This window comes from Cataglyphis hispanica, chromosome 20 (assembly GCF_021464435.1).
Source record: "Cataglyphis hispanica isolate Lineage 1 chromosome 20, ULB_Chis1_1.0, whole genome shotgun sequence".
Lineage (NCBI taxonomy): Eukaryota > Metazoa > Arthropoda > Insecta > Hymenoptera > Formicidae > Cataglyphis > Cataglyphis hispanica.
The window spans coordinates 2,872,466-2,897,921 of NC_065973.1; the positions used below are offsets into that span (position 1 = coordinate 2,872,466).

Below are 25,456 nucleotides of genomic sequence, written 5' to 3' on the forward strand. Positions count from 1 at the left end.
ACCGAAAATGTAAATAGTACATGTATATGCTATACATTATAAATAGCATATGTATGTGTTATTTACGCTTGTCAATTTGTTTAAATCTACTTTTATTATGGAACATGTATTTGCAATATTACAGAGAATTAGAGCTATGAGAAAGATGATCAGACCGATCAATAATATAACATTATAATATTTTTATAAATATATTATTCGCAAATAATTTTTTTATAAAAAATATGGTATTTTTTTTTAACTAGAAACTCGTTAATGAGTTATTCGTATCGACCATTGCGGAGAAGTTATTTTTTTTATGAATAGATTATAAACGCATCAATTATTGAATTTCTATAAAGCACTATTTCAAATTAGATCACTTTGAGTCCCTTATTGTCTGCATTGTCATACAATAGATTGTTGCATTTTAAAATTAAATCTTGATTACTTCTCTCACTTTAACGAACTCTCATTTAAAAATAAAGCATCACGTACCGCGATTGCGTTTGGAGTGCACCATTGTGTTTCGTTCGACACATCGGAAAATAATACGCTCCTATAATTCCATCGAAATAAAGAATCGCTTTTCGGGCCATTCGCGAGACTGGATATTGCGGAAGAAAGCGGCGAGAGAGTTATTATAAACGATTCGCGCTTCCGAATTATTTTTCAGCAGGGAACACGAGATGTTTCATCGTAATCCTATCTACAAATCAGGTCAATCAGACCAATTCTCCACGTGTTAACGTCGAAACAAATGTCATTGCTTCAGGTAACCAAACGCACGCCATCGCGCCTCTTCTCGTTTATGAATCCCCTCGCTGTGGAGATCTGGTTGTCCCTGCTGGGCGCTTACGTGATGGTTTCCCTGACGATATGGATAGTAGCAAGATTCTCACCCTACGAATGGGTGGAACCGTCGCCCTGCCCAAGCTGCAAATGTCCTTTGCAGGTAGGCGCCCGCCGAGTGGTACAAAATCTCCTAAAAAATCCTGATTATGCAATCAGATTTTTGAATAAATTCTTCAATAGCTGATGTGATAAAATACAGCTATAATATTTTCCAAAATAATTTAAATTTAGAAGTCATTTCTTTAATGACTCTATAATGTTTATTCTCGCATTAACATAATAGATAAATTACGTGTCAGATAAATAACAGATATAATTATCTGAGGAATAAAAAACGGAATAATCATATAAAAAATAATGTTTTGCTGCTTTTTTATTTTTCGTAATCAAACTTTTGCAATTCTATAGAATAATACAAAATATAATAAAAAGCTACACACGTAGTAAGTTAAACAAAATAATCTCTTTACTCTATACCACTTGGCGGGGATCATTATTACACTGTCATCAGGGTAGTTACGTGAGCGCCTTGGATCCGGATAGTGACGACATTCCGCTACTGAGAACTGTCAACGAATTCAGCCTGGCCAACAGCTTTTGGTTTACGATCGGCACTCTTATGCAACAGGGCAGCGACCTCAACCCTAAGGTAAACGTGCCACCACAAAAAAAAAAAGAGAAAAAGCGAGAGAAAGAAAGAGAAAGAGAGAGAGTCAAAAAAGGTCTGCGAAATTATGTTTTTAATTTAATTAATTTATTAACAAACACGCACACACGGTTGCGCGCATTTTCGAGGAAATTTATCGGAAATTTATCTCTAAAAACGCGCGATGAACAAGTATACTCTTGTTAAATATCAACTTCATAGATATTTTACGGTGATGATTAAAGGAAAGGTTGCGTAATTTATGTTCAGATATAAGATTTTGGCTTCTCCCTTAAAGAAAGTTTCACGGCGGCAAAATGCTCGTTTAAGCAACGTATTAACGAGACCGGAGAATAGCGAATCACTTTACCGCAAGGCTCAATCAAATTTTGATCAAAGCGTAAAATGAAACGAGCCATTTCCGTGCGGCATAATCCTGTAGTTCTCCTTATACCTACACGCATTAAAATGTCGATCCTTCAGTTTTTACAGCATCTCGAAAATTTTCTTTTTATGAGAGCGTATAAATTGTTCGTTTGACTTCATTATTCGCTATAAATGTTTGACGGGATAATAGACAAAATCTATTAAAAATATAATAATTTACATAATAAAAATAAAAAGAATATAAAATTACGAACTTGTATGAAATTTTTGGCATTCGATAATAATTCGACAATTTAAACGCTCTAAGAAACAGTGAATGATGATTGTCCGCGTAATTCGTCTAATAACTTTCTTTCTTTCCCTTTCTTAAATTCATTTCCAATGGCGTCAAAGAGAAACTGATCCCCAGATTTACTCGAGAAATAATTACGACGCAACAAAATCCTTTCTTTATATTAGCGGTCTGTTTCTTTTTTCCGCGTCTACATTCACGCTGCGCAAGACCATTTCTGAGCGAAACAATTTTCCATTCTTTCTTTTTAATAGCGAGTGAATATATATGTATGTATATATATATATATATATATATATATATATATATATGTGCTTTAGAAATTACTCGCTCTCTGTCCAACCATGTGTGAAAAGCAATAAGAGAAAAAAAGTAGGAGAAAGAACTTTATTAACCACAATATCTCGGGCTATTATACTTTGCGGAAAATAAAAGATACGACGGTCAATAAAAATTTATCTTAATATTTATCAAAGAATTTAATAAAAATATGGGTCTTTTAATACTTCTATAAATAAATGTATTTCTCTATGATAAAATTATCACATTGATTTTGAATATATCCCTCTTTAATTTAGCAATGTTGTGTAAGGAGAACGTGTAGAGGACAAAGTTTTATCCATATAAATTTTATTGTAAAAAAAAAGTTTTACTTTTGCTTCTGAAAAACATTATTCTTTTAAAGAAAGCTTTAAGTGTACAAAGATAATACAAAACAAATTTATGTTTGTAACATAATTGTACTGCTGCATTTTTATTTTACTGACCACATGTAAAATATTCAAATCTCAGCTACATATGCAATTTTCAAATTTTACGTGCTTGCAACGCAAAATTCAACAAATTTTATATTTTGAGACGATAGATAAATGTAAAATAATAGCACAAAAGCATCTATAAGTACATTTAATAATCATTATAAAGAGATGGATAAATAATATCGTAAATAAAATTTAAAAATATCTTTGAATATACGTAAAATATAAAAGGGGATATTAACTGTATAAATATTTCAAATTAAAATATAGCATTTAAAATATAATATTTAAGACTTGAAAAATATTTTAACAAAAGAAAAAATATAATACTCTTCATAATGATAAATAAAATCGTGGGTTGTAATTTTATTTTAAATAGAAAAAAAATCTAGTGGATAGTTTTTCGCTCTTACTGCTTATTCTGCAAAATTATTATTCCTCTGACATTCGAATCGATTTTTATTTATACAAGCGTCTCGTAATACGACAGATGGAATAAGACGAAGAAAACGTCGATGGTGAAGAATAGTACGCAATTGGCTTTCAGGTGTCGAATAATACGTGCAATATTGTATAGACTTTCGTCAATCTCGCAAAAGAAGTATCCGTGAGGAGTATAAACTGGGATTGCAATAACATTGCTACTGTGGACAATAGAGGTATTCGGAATGAAAAGAGCTTCCCCTATTATTCGCGCCATATCTTTTTTCCTCTGCACTATACTTACGAAAATTAAAAAAAGAAATAGAGCTTACATATTATATGTAATGCTTTATTTTCGAAATCTCATTTTACTTCATCCGTGATACATTTTGATTATATTATACACGGTTATATTAAGATATAAATAAAGATTTTGCTTGCCGAGCTATATAATAATTAAATAATTTGTGACAGAATAATTTTTATTCATTTCATAGAATAATAAATGAATAAATAAAATTTAATCAAATTTATTTTTGTCATCCGAGAACGCTGATAAAATACATATCAACCCTGCATGCGCATGTAAGTCAACCATTTTATAATATATTTCTTATTTCTTATTTCTTATTATTATAGGCATCATTACAGCAATGTTTTATTGATTTTAATAATTATATAAAATATCATGTGGTGGACTCATATTTTTTATAGGTTTTTATATTATTATCATATTTTCTCCCAGCATATTTTATTATAAACGTTATAAATGATATTATTTTACCAGTTTATGTATATGCAATAAAAGGGTACGATATGCATTCGGGATAGCAACTTTTATTATTTTTAATATCAATATACATAATTTTAAAATAATCCATCAATCCTTTTCATCAGATTTTTCTTTTTAGTTGATGCTACAATGGATTAATGGACAATGAACTTTGTATGCAAGAAGCGCAGTGTGAAAATAACTTTGCACGGTAGTAAACTCTCGACGCTCGATTCCTCCGCTTTTACGCGAACGGCTGCTAGGGATGTTCTTTCCACGAACTATAGTATATCGAACAATGTTTCTCAAACAACTTGCTCCATATTTTATTTCGCACAAGAATGAAACAAATGTTGCTAAAAAATAGAACTAATAGAAAAAATACTTCAAATATTTTATAATTCTTGTCGTAATATTTGTATTACGTTACATAAAGTATAATAAAGTATTTGATATTTAAAAGAGTAAAAAAAGATAAAAAAAAAATTATATTTATTTATGAATATTCATATGCTCTGATTCATATTTTATTAATTATATAAAAAAAATATAATTATTAATTCTTATTAATTCTTTTTGTATATTAAATATTATAGAAAGGAGGCACTATATTGCACTTGATATTGAACCACACTGAATGCTAATTATTGCCTTTGAAAACGCCCCGAAAACGCAGCAGATCACACGCTTATTCAATCATTCATAGAACTTCGTGTAATTTTACGATAAGCCGTGCTACACGAATGATTTAAAATGCCGATTATTAGCTAAACAATACTAATAGGTAGAGTTAAATAAAGGCCTTGATTAATCTAAGCATAAGAAAATAATTCTTAAATCCTGAGTACACTTCCTGTCTGACAAAACTCGCGAATTTACCTTCTATCTGTTTCTAAAATTTAGATAAATAGCAGAATTTAATAAAAACAAAATAATTACTCGAGTCAATTAATTTTCTATGTTATTTATTTATCGCAGTTGTCATTTATTTAATTTAATACAAAATAATTGTTTAATTTAAAGATAAACTATATTTTTGAATAAATTAATTAATTGCATTAGAATATAATAAATATGGAAACATAATATAAATAAAATATATATGGCGAAATAATAAGGATTATGTTGCGAACGATTTTAACATTATAGCGAACATATTTATTTATGATGTCACTAAATCATCGATACATGAAATTAATTTATTTAAATTCATTTATTAATCACGAGATGTGTATGCATCGTTTTTCTGGAACACAATGCTTTTGTTTTTTCTTTTCATGCTAATAATTATGTACAAATATTTTATGATTTTAAATAAAAAAAATATAAATAAAATAATATTGTTAATATTTATACAAAAGAAATATATAAAGGAATTATGCTAAACGTATATAACTGAAAATTCTATTTCGCTGATTTCTTGCTATATCAATTCCTCATTGTATATGAGTGCACATATTATATGCTTGTAAATATATCCAAAAATAATCATCTTGCTCGATATACTGGACGAGTACAAATATAAAACATTGCATTTTTAATTTTTGTTTAATAGAAATGTTTTAGGAAAAGAAATCAAAAGTAGCTAGAGAAAAATATCTCATGTGGAACCATAAATATTTATGGCATCTGCATACATATGATACTAATTGACTCTGGTGGCACGTGTGTACATGCGGGGTTGTTGTCGCGATACTGTCTCGAGTGTCAGCAAATGGTATTTCACGTCAAACCAGACGCATCTGGTTATCAACAATCGCTGTTGAGCTGTTATAAGAAGGATTGTAATATTGCAAATATAATTACGTACTCTCTTTATTTTATCTCTCTTTATATACGCTCGCGCAAATTTTTTTTCCATCGGTATCGGGATAATAATAAGCGAACGAGTTGTTTTTCAAGAGTTTTCATTTCCAAAAGTTTCCAAAAATTTCTCTTCCACACGAGCGTAAAACACGGATATCATACATTTGGCGTACGAAAATTAAATACTTTCATTATTACTTTTTTACGGGATATTACCGCGCGGTAGAAAATTAAAATCATTTGCACATCTGCCGAACGGGAATGAGAGAGCCATTCACGAGCATTTCATATTCGACAATCGCTTCCGCGATCGTCGGTTTCGCCGTTAATGCATTGAAATATCCCGGCGGCGAATTTTAAACGAGATTCCCGTATTGCATTCCTTCGCACTACTGCGCGGTATACCCCGCCGGGATCTAGCTCCTTAAATCGACTTCGTCACTCACCCTGATGCATTTTCGATCGATCTTTGAATTTCCTCACAGCTCCTCGCGACAATATTGAGAAGTATCCGTAGTGAAGTTGCATTGCAAAACACGTGAAAGATCCTTTTCACTAGAATTTTACGACGGATGTTTCTCTCAAGTGTTTACAACTATTCAATTTCGGCATTGTTTGATATACAGATTAAATGGTCTCCATTATGTCTGACAAATACTAACTGATGCCAGATTGTTTGACAACGCATGCAATTGATATAAAATTGATTCATTCGTTATGAAAATTAATAAATAATTAATAAATTAATATTTTGTTAATAAAATTTATATGAACAAGTAATAGATATGATTAAATTAATAATATTCGCGAAGCAAAATTTGACTTGTTAATCAATTACCAGATGATTCAATTGTCGAATTAAAATATTCGTATAATTGTTGAGTGAAAAATGCGATATTATTTCATTAAGTTTATTCGAGAGATGAAGATGGAAAATTAATCCTCGTTATCAGGCAACTAGCACGAGAATAGTAGGCGGCATATGGTGGTTCTTCACGCTGATTATCATCTCCTCTTATACTGCGAATCTGGCGGCCTTTCTGACAGTTGAAAGAATGATAACGCCGATCGAGAACGCCGCCGATCTTGCGGAACAAACAGAGATACCTTATGGTACTTTGGAGGGTGGAAGTACGAAAACATTTTTCAGAGTAAGTACAAAATCATGAAGAAAGAAATTAAAATTAATATTTCCCGAAATGGTATTCTTCTTAATCAATAATGCATAGTTATTTTATTTAGAATTTTTTCCCTTGAAATCACTTTCCATCGCATTTTTTATCGAACGCATAATAATTTTCGTGTTTAAATTTTCTTTTTATTATACAATAATTAAACAATATATATGAATTACATATATGAATAAAATAAATTTTGATAATAGAAACATTGCGTTAATAAATATTATAGTTTGTTGTATTGCGAAAATTTGAAAAAGATATAATAAAATTATGCATATATGCATAAAAGTATAAAATGTAACAAATTATATGTCTGATATATTTGCACCAAGATAAAAAAAATATATATATCTAAAAATGCTACAATATATAATCTACAATATAATTTGGGATAAATTTTTAGTATTATGTTATCATTATATTAACACTCTTCCTGTATAATGTTTTATCGGGAAACTGCATATTATATTCGTTGAACAAAAATACCACTTTCATAAACCTCGCTCTTTTTCTAAGCTACTCTTCTTATGCATACACGAGGAAATTAGCAAGTACGATAAAAAGCAAAAAATTTCTGAATTTAACTTTATAATAGATAACATCAAAGAACTACCACTTTTGTTGAATAAAAGCACCTGTTTTATAGACCCAATACGTCCAAAAATGTCAACGATTTCCGTTAATATAGTATCATTTTTCTCATTTTTTTTAATGCATGTTAAAAATGAATTTTTAATTAAAATTTTTTAATCAAACCTTATAATGAAAAAATTGGAAATAAAACATTATAAAATTAGAATTGGAATTGTATAATTTAACAGGACTCGAAAATTGGGATCTATCAGAAAATGTGGAGGTTTATGGAATCGAAGACTCCAAGTGTGTTCGTTCAAACTTATGAAGAAGGCATAAAGAGGGTCCTGGAAGGCGACTATGCATTTTTGATGGAATCGACTATGCTCGATTATGCAGTTCAACGCGATTGCAATCTGACGCAAATAGGGGGTCTATTGGATAGCAAAGGATACGGTATTGCTACTCCAAAAGGTAAATATGAACAAGGATAATAATATAATTTCTCTTGTTATTTTTCTTGTAAACAAATGTTTAATTTAAAAAATAGTTACCTACTTTATACTACCTACTGTAGTTATCTACTGTATTTAATAATAAAAGTTGAGAAATTTTTCTGAAACAGCTAATTAAATCTATGCAAAAGAAAAATCAGCTTCATTAACCGACACAGAATACATTCAAGTTCAAGAAAAATATATTTTGCCATTGTATAAAGTAGCTACAGTTAACTAACTTCAAGTTAACAAGTTAACTAACTATACCAAAATCATTCTATTTCTTACGAAGCAGGAAAAATTCGAAAAATATTTTTAACAAAACATCGTATATTTAAAATATATTTATTTAGTTATATATTTTATTACGTCATATATATTTTTGATCTTATATATTGATCATATATTTAATTTACAATCTAACAGTGAAGTTACGCTCGGAATTATGTCTAGGCAGAAATTGCGAAACCCTTGACCAGCCTAACGAAGGCTTTTTATATGCAGGTTCGCCCTGGAGAGATAAAATATCTCTAGCTATTCTGGAGCTGCAGGAAAAAGGTGTAATACAGATCCTGTACGATAAATGGTGGAAGAACACCGGCGATGTGTGTAACAGAGATGACAAAAATAAAGAGAGCAAGGCTAACGCTCTCGGTGTCGAAAATATCGGTGAGTTATTAACGAATCTTATGTGGATTAAAATTGTACAGTTTTTATTATGGATAGATATATATGTATATTAGAAAAAATTATAATAGCTAACAAACTACATAATTTGTAAGAAAATATAATTTACATAAATTATAATGTGGTAAGTTTTTTACATGGAGTATTAAGAAAAAAATTAATTATTTTCTCGTTTATATTTGAGCAACGTTTTTGGATTTAATGTCTTTGTTTTGTCCGTTAATCTTTCGATTAAGGAGTTATACAAATATCAAAATAAATTTCTTGATAATATTTCTACGGAAATATTTCATACGCGAACAAAGTTTTTTTTATTGGGGTTGGGACGATTAATTTATTACTATATATAAAGTAAAGAACAATGACATCCCTGCCGGTCTAACGCGATGGAGACAAAGTCTGAAACGAAGGAAAAAGGAGGCTTTCAAGCACAGCGGAATCTTGCGCAAAGTTCGCGGACAAATTTTTCTTAGAACTCTTCGGAAACCGCTTCCGGATTTTTATGGAAGTCACAACAAGTTCCTTTTTTCTCTTCCCCCTTTGGCTCGAGTTTTCCTTTTTTTTCTCATTCGCGGGAACTCTCCACCTACTTTGCCTTCTTTTCCTCTCTCTTTCTCTCTTTCTCTTTCTTTCTATCGTAGTCTGTAACTTGGATAAGTACCCACTTTGCTGATGGTATAAATGTACTCGACGAGACAGAAAGAAGAACGAATCGTCTCAGCGTCGCGTCGCGGTGCGAAAATCTCGCGAAATTACAGTTGAATTGCTAATCCCCAGTTCTTTTCAATGTCTCGATTATTTGCCGTAGAAAATGAATGATCGTCGCAGGCTGACCTTTATTTCGCGCTATTTTATAAAAGTAAGCAGTCTACTGTCTGGAAAAGAAAGCTCTTCATTTTCATAATCTTAAAAAGTGATTGAGAAATATAAAATATAAATTGGCTTTTTCTCCTTTCTGAAGCTTTAATAGCATCAAAAAGAATCTCTTCTTAGAGCACAAACTATCTTGTAATTATTGTGCCGATTATTTAAAAAAAGTGAAAATTATTTATATAAATTATTTATAAAAGCTTTACAGAAATTTAATATTATTTTATAAAAGACAATTTTTTTAAATAAAGAAAGAAATAAAAGAAGAAACTAAATATATATATGTGAAATATAAAACTATTACCAAGTTTTATCAATGTTAGTTACTTTAACTTTAGTTTACATTTTGTTTTTCTAAAGTTAGAACTGAAAAGAGTGAACAAGTAAACACAAGACCGTTTAAACTGTGAATGTTTTTATTTTATTGCTTTAAAAATAAGAAGTATTGAAGAGAAAAAATAAACACACACGCACACAAAACATACCAAATGAAGTATACTTAAGATCAACCGATTCTAAATTATATAATATATATATATATATATATATAATATATTTATCCTGCACATTAATTCATAAAATGTGATCGATAATACATTGCAAAATAAAAATAACAATATCGGAATCTTGCTCGAATTTAATTAGTGTCTACCTCGCGCGACCTTGCATTCAATTTGCTTCATTTATCTTTGAGCATCGCCAACTCTGCGAATTTCCGGATTAACAAGAGTCTCTTCGGGAACGATGAGTTACGGATAATTGCCAAGTGTTTCGCGAGAAACTTACCGTCGTCCTATTAGAAGGAAACTTGAGCGTATATCTCTCGACAAGCAGAACTTTCTACCGCGAAACTTGAATTGGCCTGTAGGCGCACAATGTCGCGCGACCTTTCTCCGGTCCGCGGCTCTCTTGATATCGTTTCGCGAAATAGGCGCGAAGCCGTAGTGCCGTATCACGGCACTCGAGCGAGAAACTTTCCTTCTTCCGGCGACAGTAAGTCCGGACTGTCGTCATAAATCATGACGGTGTAGTTATGCAAATCTACCCTGCATCCCCCGAGGAATCCTGGCTCAGTTGTCTTGCCGTCAACGATAAGTGGACACTTTTTAGCCTGCTCAAAAATTCCTCCGTCCCATGTACTTTGTATCCCATTCTTTCTTCTGGCTCGAAATATATAGTCAAAAGTTTCCCGCGGGAATATAAAGAATATTTGCCGACATAAGTGAATGTATATCAGCGAATTTTATTTTACTTTGATTTTATATTTAATTTTGTATAATGTTTTATTTTGTATGAATTAGAAAAACAATAAATTATATAATAAAAGGAAATAAATTAAGAAAGAATAAATTATAGCCTATAACTTTAAAAATTCCATTTTAGATAATAATTAATCAGAAGTAATATAACATCTTAGAAACCTAAATATATATGGAAAGATTTTTTAACACTAAACTATAATATTATAAACAATAGCTAAAAAAATCGATTAATGCAGGATTTAATTTCTCATCGGAAATCGTGTATATAAGAAAAATTGAAAAATTCTTCTAACGCAAACTTGTTGACTGCCTTGAAGAGAACTTGGCGTATTTTCGACCAGCAAAGTAAAAACTTATCTTTGATCATATGAAGAGGAATATTGACAACTTCCGTCTTAAAGTTAAAGTGTTTACTTCAACCTCATTGCAGACAGTTTGTTCAAAATTTTATATCCGATCACATATTTTTTACATGTCCTTTTACGCAATTTTAGCAATGCTGAAATAAAATACGGATTTTAAGATATTCGACATCTTTTAATTTTTGCAAATTTTATCACAGTCATTATCTCGACAATGAGTTTGAAATATCGAGTGTAATGCTGCTTGAAAAAATAAGGGAATGGAAAAACACAGCAATACGCATTGCGTAAATTCACTAAGATACAAGCAAATAGTTCTAATCTTATAAATAACTTTGCGAAACAGTCGTTAATTACGAATGCGTTCTTGAACTTTCGCATACTTCCCCTCCTCTTTCGCCGAGCGTAAATTAAACTTCAATTACGCGGCAAGAGCCCTTAAATACTCCTCTCGAGGTTTATCGTTTTTGCATGTGACTCTCACATCGCGATAAATATAAATATCTGCTTGTATCATTATATATATTTCCACCTATTCGTAAATACGCCATCACGTAATTTACCCACGAAATGACGAAAAGACGATTTATCTGCACACGCTTCGCTTAGATATTGCGCGCACGATTTTCCGCGGCCAATCACTTTTTTACTTCCCTTTTTTCCTATTTCTTCTTCTTCTCTTCGCTCTCCGACCAACTAACGAAAAAAGAGAAGATAGGAGGAGCTGGAGAATAAACACATCCGTATTTCTTGACTGCCAACAACGTCCCGCTCGGTAAAATTATAGAAGGGCAAAGGAATGAGCCCGCCGGCATTAAAATAATGAGCTTCCGGTTTTGTCATTCCAGGCGGTGTCTTTGTTGTGTTGCTCTGCGGCCTGGCGCTCGCGATCTTAGTGGCGATTCTCGAGTTTTGCTGGAATTCAAAGAAGAATACCCAATCGGACAGGGTAAGTTAAAGCAAAATGCCGACAGGACGGTACAGAATTTTGCTTCGCGTGAACGTGTTGCATGAGTTGTACTTTCTCTTAATTGGGTGAGGTTGTTTGAATTTTGAATTAAAATTCTAGTATTTCTCAAAATCTTGATACGATTACTTCTGCTTCCAAATTAGTACTTATTATGTTTTTGGCGCGTTTTTATTAGAATATTACTTATATACCCTAGACTTAACGGTGTATATAATTAGTCAATTTGATGTCTCTCCATTCTCTTCATTCTCGCGTTTTCAGGTCAAGTATTTGTCTTTTCGTATTCTGACGATATTTGCCCTCTAACAAATATATTGATTTTACGTACACTTTACAACATGAGTGAAATGCGACTAGATATTAATATAATAAGTCGTATCCGTGATCAAAGGAACGACATCGTAAATAACGTGCAATAAACCGCCTCGCTCGACGGAGAAATCAGCCTCTTGCATGCGTTCGGTCTCGTACGATCGTCTCGTGTGTATTGTGTCTCTTGGTGTATGTTGTACCTGTCGTATCGGCGTCTGCTTGCATCGTCGGCGATCACCCCTTGGACGGTAAACACATCCGCGTGCACCTTCTGCCCATCTCGACCACGTTTAATCGCTCGCAACAGTCCCTCTGCGCCGAAATGGCCTCGGAATTGCGATTCGCCGTCCGCTGCGGCTCCCGCCAAAGACCCGCCGCGAAATCGCGCAATTCCGCGGCCGCTGGATCATCCTACAGAAGAAGAACGCGTCTCTCTTCCACTCCGGAACACGAGGAGACCACCTACTTACCGAGCATCGAGTTCCCGCGATTAAATGGTGTAAGTCTTGTCCCGCATGACGGGCTCGCGCGATTAATCTCAATCGGCCTCTCTGAGGATAATGCTAAATTTCACGCGTTTTGATCATGCATTGCTCTATTATCTCTCACTATTCATACCGTAAATTGCGTAATCTGCTTCTTTTTATTCTTCATTTGATTTTCAAAAGAAAGTAACAACGGCTCGTACACAATTCACGCAATTATAGATTCTATTCAGTAATTCGCAACGGATTAAATGAACAAATTGTCATTGATATATATATATATATATATATATATATATATATATATATTCGCGAAGAAAAGTGACGTAACAATCAGGAGAGATACAAACGCGGCAGCGGATTATAGCTTTCCGAGGAGAGCCGATTGCTAGTCGCGGAGAGCGATACTCATTCCACGGTAATTCAATTTCACCGAACAAAGCCAATTCCGAGCTCGAAATTTTTCTCGTCTTTTGTATTAGCGAATAAAGCATCTTCATGAGAACTGCATGCGTATATTATAGTTGGAAATCCAATATCGCGTGGTAATTAGCGTTACCGTGTTAAAAGTATAGCTTCCAGGGAGCCCAAACATTTTTCCTTTTTATATTATAGCTCGAAATCAAAGAAAATTATGGATAATCTAGGAATACAAGCATATAATACATATCTCGACAAGGGAGTACAATTATAAACATTAAAATATTCTACGAATTTCGCATTTCTACGTCTTTTTGTAAAGTGTTTTGACAAATATGTTTTTGAGTATATATATATATATAATCGTTGAATTGATTTTATATATCCGAGAATCCTTTACGCGCGTGCATTACAAAAAAATGTCTATATATATATATTATTAAAATGTGTTTTTTTTTTATTATCGCACGTTCGTATCTCACGCAATCTTTAGCATTTGTCTGTCATCGCAAGAATTACATATATTGCACATGCTTACAATTGCAGTATACACACATCTAATTGCATGCATAAATTTCTAACAATAGTAACGCGCGTTCTATCGCGCGTTATATCTTCAAACGTATTTAGTAGAATTTCTGACGGGAATGATTTAGCTTTGATGCAAATATATGTGACATATGGATGAGAGATTGATGTCTGACATATCTTTCATGTTTATTTCTTTTCGTTGAACGATGTAAGTCGGTGATGTTTAATCTTGAAAACTTGTATTACATTCTGATAGAAAGTTATCCTCGTCTATGCAAACCTATCAGGGATACCTCATACGAAAACTTGCAAGAGTATACTTTGCGCAAACATTATATCCTCAAAAATGAAATAGTTTCTTAGAAAGACAAAGTAAAATGTCTTAATACTCAAAAGTCGGTGATGTTTAATCTTGAAAACTTGTATTACATTCTGATAGAAAGTTATCCTCGTCTATGCAAACCTATCAGGGATACCTCATACGAAAACTTGCAAGAGTATACTTTGCGCAAACATTATATCCTCAAAAATGAAATAGTTTCTTAGAAAGACAAAGTAAAATGTCTTAATACTCAAAAGCGCAAATGTCTTAAAGTTTTGTAAAAAAATCTTGCGCTACAATTTTTTTCGAACTAGTTTAAAGATTATCCTTTTTCTTTCATTTTCAAAGTATAAAATCAACAAATAAAAAATTGTGAAGAAAGAAAAAAATTTATCGCAATTTTGCTTTGCAATAATGTATCATTTATTTTATATAGAACTCGTTAACACAAAAAAAATTATTTTATAATTTTGTTATTCTTAAAAAAAAAAAAAATTAAAAAATATTTTTTCTCTTTTTCCATTCTTTACTTATGTTTATTTACTTTTATTAATAATACTTTATTTTAGCAAATTATCATAGAAAATTTTAAAACAATTTGCGTATTTTTTTGCGACTAAATACTTAATCTTTCCATCTTATGCGTTTAAATTGCAAATATTAAGATGGGTGATATCTTTTTATTATATAGCGGAAATTTTGCGAAGTGTTGATACGCTTCGAAGCAAATTTCCGCACGACAAGAGCGATAATATATTGCTCTCTCCGTCTCTCCCTTCACATCTTCCCGCTTTGACATCTTGTCTCTTCCTGTCATCATACAGACTTCCTCACTTTAAAGTTTAATTACCATCATGCCAAAGTTGAATTAGCAAGTCAATCAATGAATTCCTTCAAAACTATATGTAACTGTTACTCCGAATTCTAACGACTAATTTCTCTCAAAAATAAATGACGTATCTTTCCGGCCGTTACTTGCAAAATATTGTTACAATGATTGATCAACTAAAAATCGATTCCATGAACCATTCAAACTTTTCAATTATTTATTTTTTCTATCCTTTCATGAAAAATATAAAAAAAAAATAATTTTTGTAATAAATAATATTTTATTTGATGCGCGGTGCATATTTTCGCGTATACAGTCGAGAAACAGCGAATTGTTCACAAATCAATGTATTATATGGTGGTACAAACGTGATTCAACTATTTGACAGTAATTAGCTAATACATATGTACTAATACATAATATACCATTTGATAATACACAGTAAATAGCGACATTTGCATTGTCGAGAAAATGCAATTGTATTTAAGCGAGAATAATGCACATTTTGAATTCAAAATAAAGCGTATCAACCGCATTATTCTGTCTCTCCATTGGTTTTGAAATACCCTTTGTTCATTATCTATCACATTATCACAGTATTTTTTTAGTCAACTTCCGCGTTATTATAAATATAATATAAAATATGATTAAAAATAAAAAGATTTTATTTTAGATAAAAATAATAATAATTATATAATATATAATTTATTTATATATTTAATTAAAATTGATATTAAAATAATTTATATTTATATAATTTTAAATTTACTAAATATCTCTATAATTTAACTAATATAAAAGAATAACTATACAAATACAATTATTAATGCTTTGTTTTGCTTTTTATACTCTGATTTAATTCAAATCTGAAAATCTGTTTTTCACATGTTAATTAGATTTCACGTTTCTCAATTTTCTGCAAAATTGCGTAGAAATTTGTAACATAATTTTTAAAGATATTCTTAAAAGTTCTTAATAGTACTTCTTAAATTAAGATTCTCATATTTAATGATCTTGTCATTAATGTTAGAACTTATTAAGTGATTAGTCACATCATTAATCTGCTATTAGCTTTTATTTCGTAATTACCAACATAAGATTGATGTCTAGATTATATTCGCACAGGGCGACTATTATTTATTTTAATGAACCTCTCTGCCTTCATATAATTGTCTTTTAACCCGCAATATATCTGCGTGTATCGCACGCGCTTCGTTCCATTCTAAAAACGTGATCCGAAAGCCATATCGATACCACTGTATTTCAGAATTCCTGGCAAAAAATTATTTCGCGGAGCACGTGCTCCTCGTTTCAAACAGACAGCTCTAAAGACATAGTTATCATCGCTATCGCGCGCGGCTTAATGATAACCTGCTCCTCTCTTGTTTCTCTACCTTTTTAATAACTTTTAACAATATCGCACAACTTTTAATAACTTTTCCGTGTCTAATAACTTGCATCGTTGTGAAAGTTGATTCTTTGCTAGTCGGTTTGATACAGCTAACACTTGCGCTTACTTGTTTCTCAGCAGGAGGGTGGTGCGTTGTCGATGACGGAGATGAAGAAATCATTGAGCTTCGATCAGGTGTCCCATGGCGGAAACACCTAGCACAGGCCTCATCCTCATCTTCATCGTCAACAACAGCAACAACAACAGCAGCAGCAACTTCAGCAGCAATCTCAACAACAGCAACCGTGCAAAGCCACTCCCACGCACATGCGTCACACACACTGCCACTCACATTCACACCTACACAGTCACCATGCGCACAAACACCAAGCACTTCCGCCGAGACAGAGACGGGGCTCTTCGGGCATCATCTTGGGTCAAGGTATGATTGTCTATCGACCATGAATATCGATTATTCCAGCTTATTATATTCGCTACGTCAAGCGGCATGTTGATCTTTAAATTTGCATGAATTAATTTGAAACATCGTAGATTGTAAACTCAATCAAAAAGAAAAAAATGTCATTTTAGTTTAAGCAGAAATAATATTTTTTTCTTTATATATATTTATTGAAATGTCAAAGAATTTTTTTTTAATATTCTTTTTATTTAATCTTTCTAAAAATTTCTTTTTCCTCTTGTCATATATTGTCATATTTATTTAAATTACTGCTCCAAAAGTTTTACGTACATCTTATGTATATATTAGTTATCTGTAAAAATATAATAACTGTTTATTTAAATCTAAGATATATTTAAAAAAATATTTTGTGCCTGTGCATATTCAATTAAATTTTAATTAAAAAGTACGCTTATACAAGTTTAAAGAATCGATTGTATTAAGATATTGAAATCAAATGATATAAAACTTATATCAATATGATTTTAATGAAAATGACTAACCAATATGCTACGCATTAGGAGGTGACCATCCTGAAAATATTCTCTGGAGATTCGATTGCGATCTAGCGGGTGAACCGGATGTAGTGATTTCCCCGCCGCCCCCGCCCCCACCGCCACCCTCCGCGACGGTCTCGAGGACCACGACTCTTTGACCAATACTCGAGGAGGTGCCGACAGGTGTACCTGCTCAAAAGGAGCTGTCCACGCAGGCTTCGGTAGTCATCAACGTAATCGATCAGAAGGAGACGTGCTTATAGCACTTATAGTCGCCGGGGCGGATCGGTAAACCGCAACGAGGGCCATTCCGCGCCGACGACGATTGGATCATCATTGATTGAAAGTGTAATGATGAGAAACTGAGGTTGAACGATCGATCAATAGGACGAGAGAACTAAAGTGTTTTGTTTATTTATTTTCGTTTTAAATGAGAAATACGTTCTCGAACGTGGTATCGTGTAGTACCGACTATTGTGCCCCGACAGTAAACAAATGTGTATGTTATGATTATCTCGATATTAGAATCGATAAAAAATCAGCGAAATCGCGTGGCAGTGTTACAAAAACGTAATCAGGATAATGGAAGCTATGTAGTTTTGCGTTCGTTAATAGAGGTCAAAATCTCAATGAACGAGTGGTTCCCGAAAATATTGGGATCAAAGCAGATCTATGAAAACGACGGAATGCTATTCAAATGAGAGAGACCCCACGGTATAGCTGATAAAAGCATACATCTGACCAACAAATCGAGTCGGGATCAAATCGAAAAGTGCCAGTGCATGAGTGTCATAGATCAATCGTGATAATAGGAATAATAGGGACTGCATGGAAAATGAAATGCCACGCGCAATGCCAGTTGACCAGGAATTGCTCGTGTTTCGAAATTTCCCGACGCAACAGCAAAATCATCGAATGAAAAGAGCCGAACGTTTATCCGAAGTGTGTCCAACCAGACTGACCGGAACCGACCGCGATGCCGTGGCATGTGCGTCGGCGGAACGCGAGCAGATTTCAAGAGCCGAATTTCAAATTACACATATCGAAACGGATGTAGAAAGCCGATAAAGTTCGTTGAAGGCTGGTTTTCGCGTACACAATTGTATTTCGAAGTTATATTGCAATTTATAAGCTAGAAATTTCTCGCGGAAACCAAAGAATCATCCATTATATACAAAATAGCTAAGAAAATATCCGCGATTGCCTCTTAACAGTATGCAATTACTTTATGATCATCATGCCGGATTTTGCGATTTTTGTGAACGCGAGCATCAAGTCGATTGCGAGATCATTGACACACTAACGCGATGCCAATGTCTATTGGAATGCAAATTCCAATGACAATAATTTCGGACTGTAATTTTGCAACCATAATACTCGCGCGTACTTTCTTTTTCATGAGTCCTCGATCTCCATCAAAAATGCGAACCGAAAGAAATAGATGCATGAATAATCGATTATTAAACAGCTAAATAAGATTTTCACATGCGATGAAAAATATAGTGCAATAAACATCGAGGACTGTATCATATGACTCGGACCAAATTCAAATGAGTAATCACTGCCAAATTTAGCCTAAACAAGTGTTAAAGCAAATAGATATTTAATAATTTTGAGCAAAGATCGGCGAATATAAAAATTAAATTGCGATAAATTAATACGACAAATGAAAGCTTCTTATTACAAAGAATTTATATTAATTGTAGATTTCTAAATTTTCTAAATTATATTATTACATTATTCTATAAAATATAATTAGCAAAAAATAAAATCAAAATTTAATTTTAAAAAGTTCACATTTTTAACAGTTTGTTATCGGAAATCCCTTTGAACCATTTAATTAGAGGAACAAACAACTCAAAGTTCGAGTCACAAAAGAGTTACAACAAATATATCCTGATAATGACGTGCATTTCATACATATTTTAAAAAATCTCTTTTGCAATGTTAATACCATGCTACGTCCGCGTGATCAATATGTATAAATAAGAGTAAAAAATTTGGTATTTAAAAAAAAACACACACACATATACATTGGCACAATTATATAATTTATATTTAAAAAAAAATAATCAAAAATTGAGTCGTAAGATAATAGAAATGATGAAAGAAAAGTACACGATCACTCAGTGAGATCTCGTTGTATTATGTATAAGCATGATAGTACACTAATTGTTGAAAAGTGATTTATAAATCTTTTGTATAAATATATATACATGTGTGTGATTTATAAATGCACTTATAACGTAATGTATATGTATAAATATGTATATGTATATGTATACGTCGACGTGTGTGTATATAAATACGAACATATTGCGTGCGCTTGTGGTAGGTGAAAACAATCTGAGCGCGCGAAAGACCTAGTCATATTTTGACACAATCGAATAGGTTATTATCACTGACGTATGTACAGCGAGCATTTTTCACGAGAAAATAGAAAAAATAGATAAGCCGATTAACTGTTTTTAGCTATATACGCAAAGTTTCATATATTGTGAATATATTATTATATCGCTGTTTGTTGAGGAGATTACATCGTGTGCGGTGAATTTATTAATATGTTACACTAGCCGTTGGACAATGTTGGAAGTGAATGTGTAAGTGTATATATGCGAACACTTAAGAAGAAACTGGACGGATCAGCTATGTCAAAAATTAATAAATCTAATATATTTCAAAATTCATGAATTTGACATTACGCAAAGTACATTTTTAGCCTTTTAAAATATAAAATTAATTATTAATTTATGAATTAAAGTAAAGCTTTATTCTGTAGAATATAATTTAATCTTAAAATAAATATATTATTTTATATCGGACTAACCTTTTATAGCGACACCACAAAAATTTTATAATGACTGAAAACATTCATGAAAATAAAGATTTTAAAATTCGACAGGGTAAATATTATTTACTTTAACTCACAAATTAATTATTAATTTTATATTTTAAAAGACCAAAAAAGTATTTTTGCGCAATGTCAAATGAATCTCGAAATGTATTAGATTTATTAACTTTTGATGTAACTAATTCGTCCCATTCCTCCTTAACAAAAAAGTTTCGTTATGAGAAAAGGAAAGAAAGAGAGTTGAGGAAACGTGCGCAAAAAAGAAAAAAAACGAGCAATCCGTACTGCCACATCTGACAAGCAATTCACGATACGTTTTCAACACATTTATGCGGCTATATAACGACATTGTATGAAACGTAAAATATTACAAAAAGCAAAAATTAATTTATTAGCGCGCGCGATGATTCCACGTATGTAAGTCTGCGCAAAAAAGATTTTTATTTAAAAATTCGATATTGGTAACTCTCTATGTATGTAACATTGCGATGCGTTATTTGCAATTGCAAAAAAAATATTTCTATGTACTTTTTTGTGAGAGTTCTTTCGATATTTTAAAAAATAATTATATTACGATACGTTACAATATTTTACGGCAAAATAAAGTTTTATGTTTCTTCTTTATCGAAGAAGAAACAAATGATGTAAAACTCAAATTCAAACCTAACAATGATGGTTTATTAGCGCATAATAATGAAAAATTAGTTAAGAAGAATGTTTTAAAAAAAGAATATTTATTAGCAACGAGAACAGCAGATATTTGAATACTTTCCCTACATCAAAATAAAAGGTATAAGCATGAGTTGTACAATATTTAATAATGCAAAAAATAAACATTTTTGACGCTCATAAAAAAATTTCGTAACCTGTATAATTAACATATTTTTCACAATATTACTGCTACATAATAGTGGAACACTTATGATTTACATGTAAGAAAGTAGAAAAATTCTTGAAAATAAATTTATAGTTGAGGAATTAATCATAAAAAGAAGATCAAAATAATAGCGATATTTTTATGAAAACGAAAAGAAGGAATTTATATATATAAGTATATAAATACTTTTATAAGAAAACTCTACAATTTTAAATATATTATTCTTTTCTTCTGTTTCAAAATAGAATTAGAAATTAGAAAATGAAAAAGAAACTTACAATGCAAGTTCTATATTTTTCATACCCCATTTTTTTTGTTTATTCAATTATTTATATTTTATTTCTTTCATCTTTCTGAAGCACTTATTCAATCTATTGGACTAGTTATCGAGCACCATTATGATTATCTGACTTTCTTAACTGTTTTATAACTGCGAGGTGAAGCAATCAATCAATTTCTCATGGAAGAATGTTCAATGAACGCTTTTGACGAACACATGCAAAACTCTGCAATTGCATTTTTCCATTGCAAATAATTCTACCAGCGCAGCATTTTGTGGACAACATGACTAGTTAATATGATATTCCATCAATCACAACTAACTCTTCAGTAAAATATTTGGAATATCCCTACCTTTTTGACCATTTACGACCATTGACGGTTACAGTGTTTGCGCCAATCTCGTACATATATGCATTTCCGACAAATCTGCCACAAAAATATCTCTCCATGTCGCGTACAATCGATTTCAACAATCCGCTCTATAGATAGTAACTATGTTCGACGGATTTCGAGGAAATTGTTTCAGTGCAAATCTATATTCATATATATAATCCGATATCCATAGAACAAAGCAGATAAAGCATTCGGTGAAATATGCATGATTGGACATTGCGCAGCTCTCAGATTTTCTAATTGATTCAAAGACTTGGTATGCATTCAACGAAAAGGCAGCTCGAGAAACAATGTGAAAGTTTTTGTTTGCAAATTCAACTGTTTTCTCAAATATTGTTACGGAATACAATGTCATATCATTTTTTTTCGTATATATTTCGTATTATCGAAACGAAAGCGTTTAAACTGTTGAAAAATGGTTAAATCATTGTCGAAATGGGCACAGCTACGCTATATTGAAAATTGCATTCGTTTAATTTGCGTCGCTTCAAAGAGAGTACGTTAAAATTTAGGTCATTCTCTGACATTTGAGATCAGAAGAAAAATGAGGGGAAATTACATGAAACGCAATCATCCTTGAACAAAATTCTATTTTTTTTTAAAGTTATTTTAGTTTAAAATAAATTTAACATTGAAATATATATTTATAAACTTTTTCAAATAATTGCATAAATAAACTTAATAATCGGTCTATCAATTGTTAATATTAAATTAAATATAAAAATGTAAAATAATCGGTTACGTAAGTCTTTATTAAATATTGTTGCATAAAATTTACTTGTTTTTTTAGTTTGCCAAGATAATTGTATAATTTGAAATAATTGTACTACAGATAAACTTAATGATAGATTATTAACTATTAATATTGATATGACCCGTTACGTAATCTTCATTAAATATTATTGCATAAAATATTTTTCTTGTTTCATCAACAAGTCATTTGCCAAGATAATTGCTGTTCATAACACTATAGTTTTGCCTCATCAAGCTCATTAAAAAACACATCGCATGCTTATTCGTTGCATAATCTGGAAAATTTGTTCAGTTTTTAATTAATAAAAAAATGCGAATCTCGATAGGCGGTTCTTTTTGGTTCTCCGCTCTTATTTTAGATTTTACAACGGTATGGGCGCTCAATCAAGTTGATTGCGTTCCTTTATTTTCAATAATCGAGCTGTTAAGCGAAGCCTGGCTCGCTCGGTACTCGCAAAATTTACGATCCACTACGCCAGGAATTTCCCGAGAGAGTGTCGACTAGTTTGGATATCGATTGACAAACAGGACCTCTTATTAACCGTTCCACCCTGATATCTGATCGAAAAGCTTCCGTTGACAGATCTGTCGGTAGGGGCCCATAGATAAATCTGCGCTAGTCCTATCCCGTTGATTGATAAAGCTCGAGGCTATTGTGACGTAGTCTGTCGCGATGATGATAGAAAATGCCATAAATTTTCTAATACCGGTTTTCACGCAAATATATATTATACTAATTGTATTATTTAATCCATTCTATATTCTATGAATTTGTAAATAGATCTAAATATCGTTTTGATAAATCTATAATAATAATAATTAAAATTCTATCTGACATCATATATTGTTGAATGATAAAAACTGTTACAACGTAAATGTAATATTTTCATGGGTTATCTTAATTACGTTTTTATTTTTTATCAATATAGTAAAAAAAAATAACAAAATGTGGAATCTTTTTGTATATAAAATATTGTTTCTTAAAAAATTTATATAGTCCAATTCTCTCAATTGTAAATGTATATAATTATATATAATTATATATCTCACGATAAACTCACAATAAATTATAACACATTAACACATTATTATAATATTAATAAATTGTAATAACAGAAAAAAATGCAATAATAAGTTAATATCACACAATATAAATAACAAAAAGAAAAATATAAATTTATTATTCAAAAGAAAAATATAAATATATTAATTACATATAATATAATACATAATTAAATAACATAATTAAATATAATACAATATTTTATTAATAAAAATGGCTCAATATTATTGATATTTAATAAAATAGCAATTTAATAAATTTTTATTGAAAGAATATATGATTATGCATTTAAAGTCTCTTATATTTATTGTTGCATGCAAAATAGCTCAATGAAAAAATTTTAAATAACATATATTAGAGGTCTTCTTTAAAGAAAAGTATTATTAATGGTAATATTATTTTCAAGTATTCGCATGCCGGTATATAATTAGTAAGTGCGTCACATAAATCAATTCCTTCTCTAATTAGAACCCTAAGTCAGAGAGCAATGATCTTTAGGGTTAATTATAACGAAGGTATTGTTCCGCTATAATTTTAACCATTGTACCATTGTAAATGAAAGTATTAATTACGATATATATATATATATATATATATATATATATATATATATATATTGTATTAATTTTCTATAAAGTAGATTAACTAAAAGTTTTTAGTAATAAATCTCAAAAACATTTTTAAATGTGTGCAGTAATTTGTACACATATTTGCTATATTTGCAAAATTACATATCAAAGACTTCAAATTTATAATATTTTTGTTTACATACTTTTTTAAAAATGATATATAGGAAACTCTATTTCCACGAATTGATAAACATTCAATCATTCACAAGATGAAGGACGCAATCTCTGCTGATACCGCTTTCTTTTAAAGATATGTTTATACGTTCCAATCTCTTCGGTGAATATCTTTAAGCAATTACAGTTAAAAAGTCAAAAATGCAACTAGATAAAAATTTAAAGCACTCCACAAATTAATAACAAATTAATGATATTATTAATATCAAATGTGAATCAATAAAAAAATCAGATATTTTCTTACCCGCTCAAAACTACTTTATATCCTCTATGTCCGGATGTTTGCATAGCTTTATCAAGTAATTCGTATAATTTTGCCACTGATTCGTCAGCAAACACATGCACCAAATATACAGTACTACCAGTCAATGATCTAACTTTTAATCGCAACTCGCCAGATTTTCCAGTTGCCTCGTTAATCTGATGCAATAACGGAGGCTAAACCAATAACATTCAAATTTTCAAAGAGATTATATTCAAATACATTTCGTTTTTAACAAAATATGATTTCTCTCATATTTTATTGTTGGCAAATACAATTCTCACCGTACTCTTTCTTGCATAAGTAGCTGATTTTGAAACGCGAGGATGATTCGTCGTAGACGATCCAGAAACATTGGCGAGTTTAAGATCGTCAACATCATTGATTTCTGCTGTGCTTGATGCCTTTGATCGTAATATCGATTGTGTGCTGGTATTCAATCGTCCTCCAGATAAACTAGCAGATTTTGAACGTGGCCGAAGACGACTTGCAGCTGTCTCCGGCCGACTAACAAAATTTAATTAAAGAAAAACTTACTCGAAAATAAATAAAACTATGTATTTATGTCAGACTAGACGTAATAAATGCCAACTTTATTTTCTATAT

The 25,456-nt window shown here is 31.2% G+C and overlaps 1 protein-coding gene across 1 annotated transcript in view; it reads left to right on the forward strand.

The window, feature by feature from the left end:
* LOC126856895 (glutamate receptor ionotropic, kainate 2) overlaps positions 1–17,666 on the forward strand; it is a 129,609-nt gene extending 111,943 nt beyond the window's left edge. The window contains exons 13-19 of the mRNA XM_050605876.1: positions 6,872–7,069; positions 7,921–8,146; positions 8,674–8,838; positions 12,199–12,299; positions 12,940–13,129; positions 16,748–17,051; positions 17,591–17,666. Of these exons, the coding sequence (XP_050461833.1) occupies positions 6,872–7,069; positions 7,921–8,146; positions 8,674–8,838; positions 12,199–12,299; positions 12,940–13,129; positions 16,748–17,051; positions 17,591–17,597 (1,191 nt within the window). The 3' untranslated portion in view covers positions 17,598–17,666. The remainder of the gene's footprint in view (positions 1–6,871; positions 7,070–7,920; positions 8,147–8,673; positions 8,839–12,198; positions 12,300–12,939; positions 13,130–16,747; positions 17,052–17,590) is intronic.
* Positions 17,667–25,456: the final 7,790 nt, after the last annotated feature.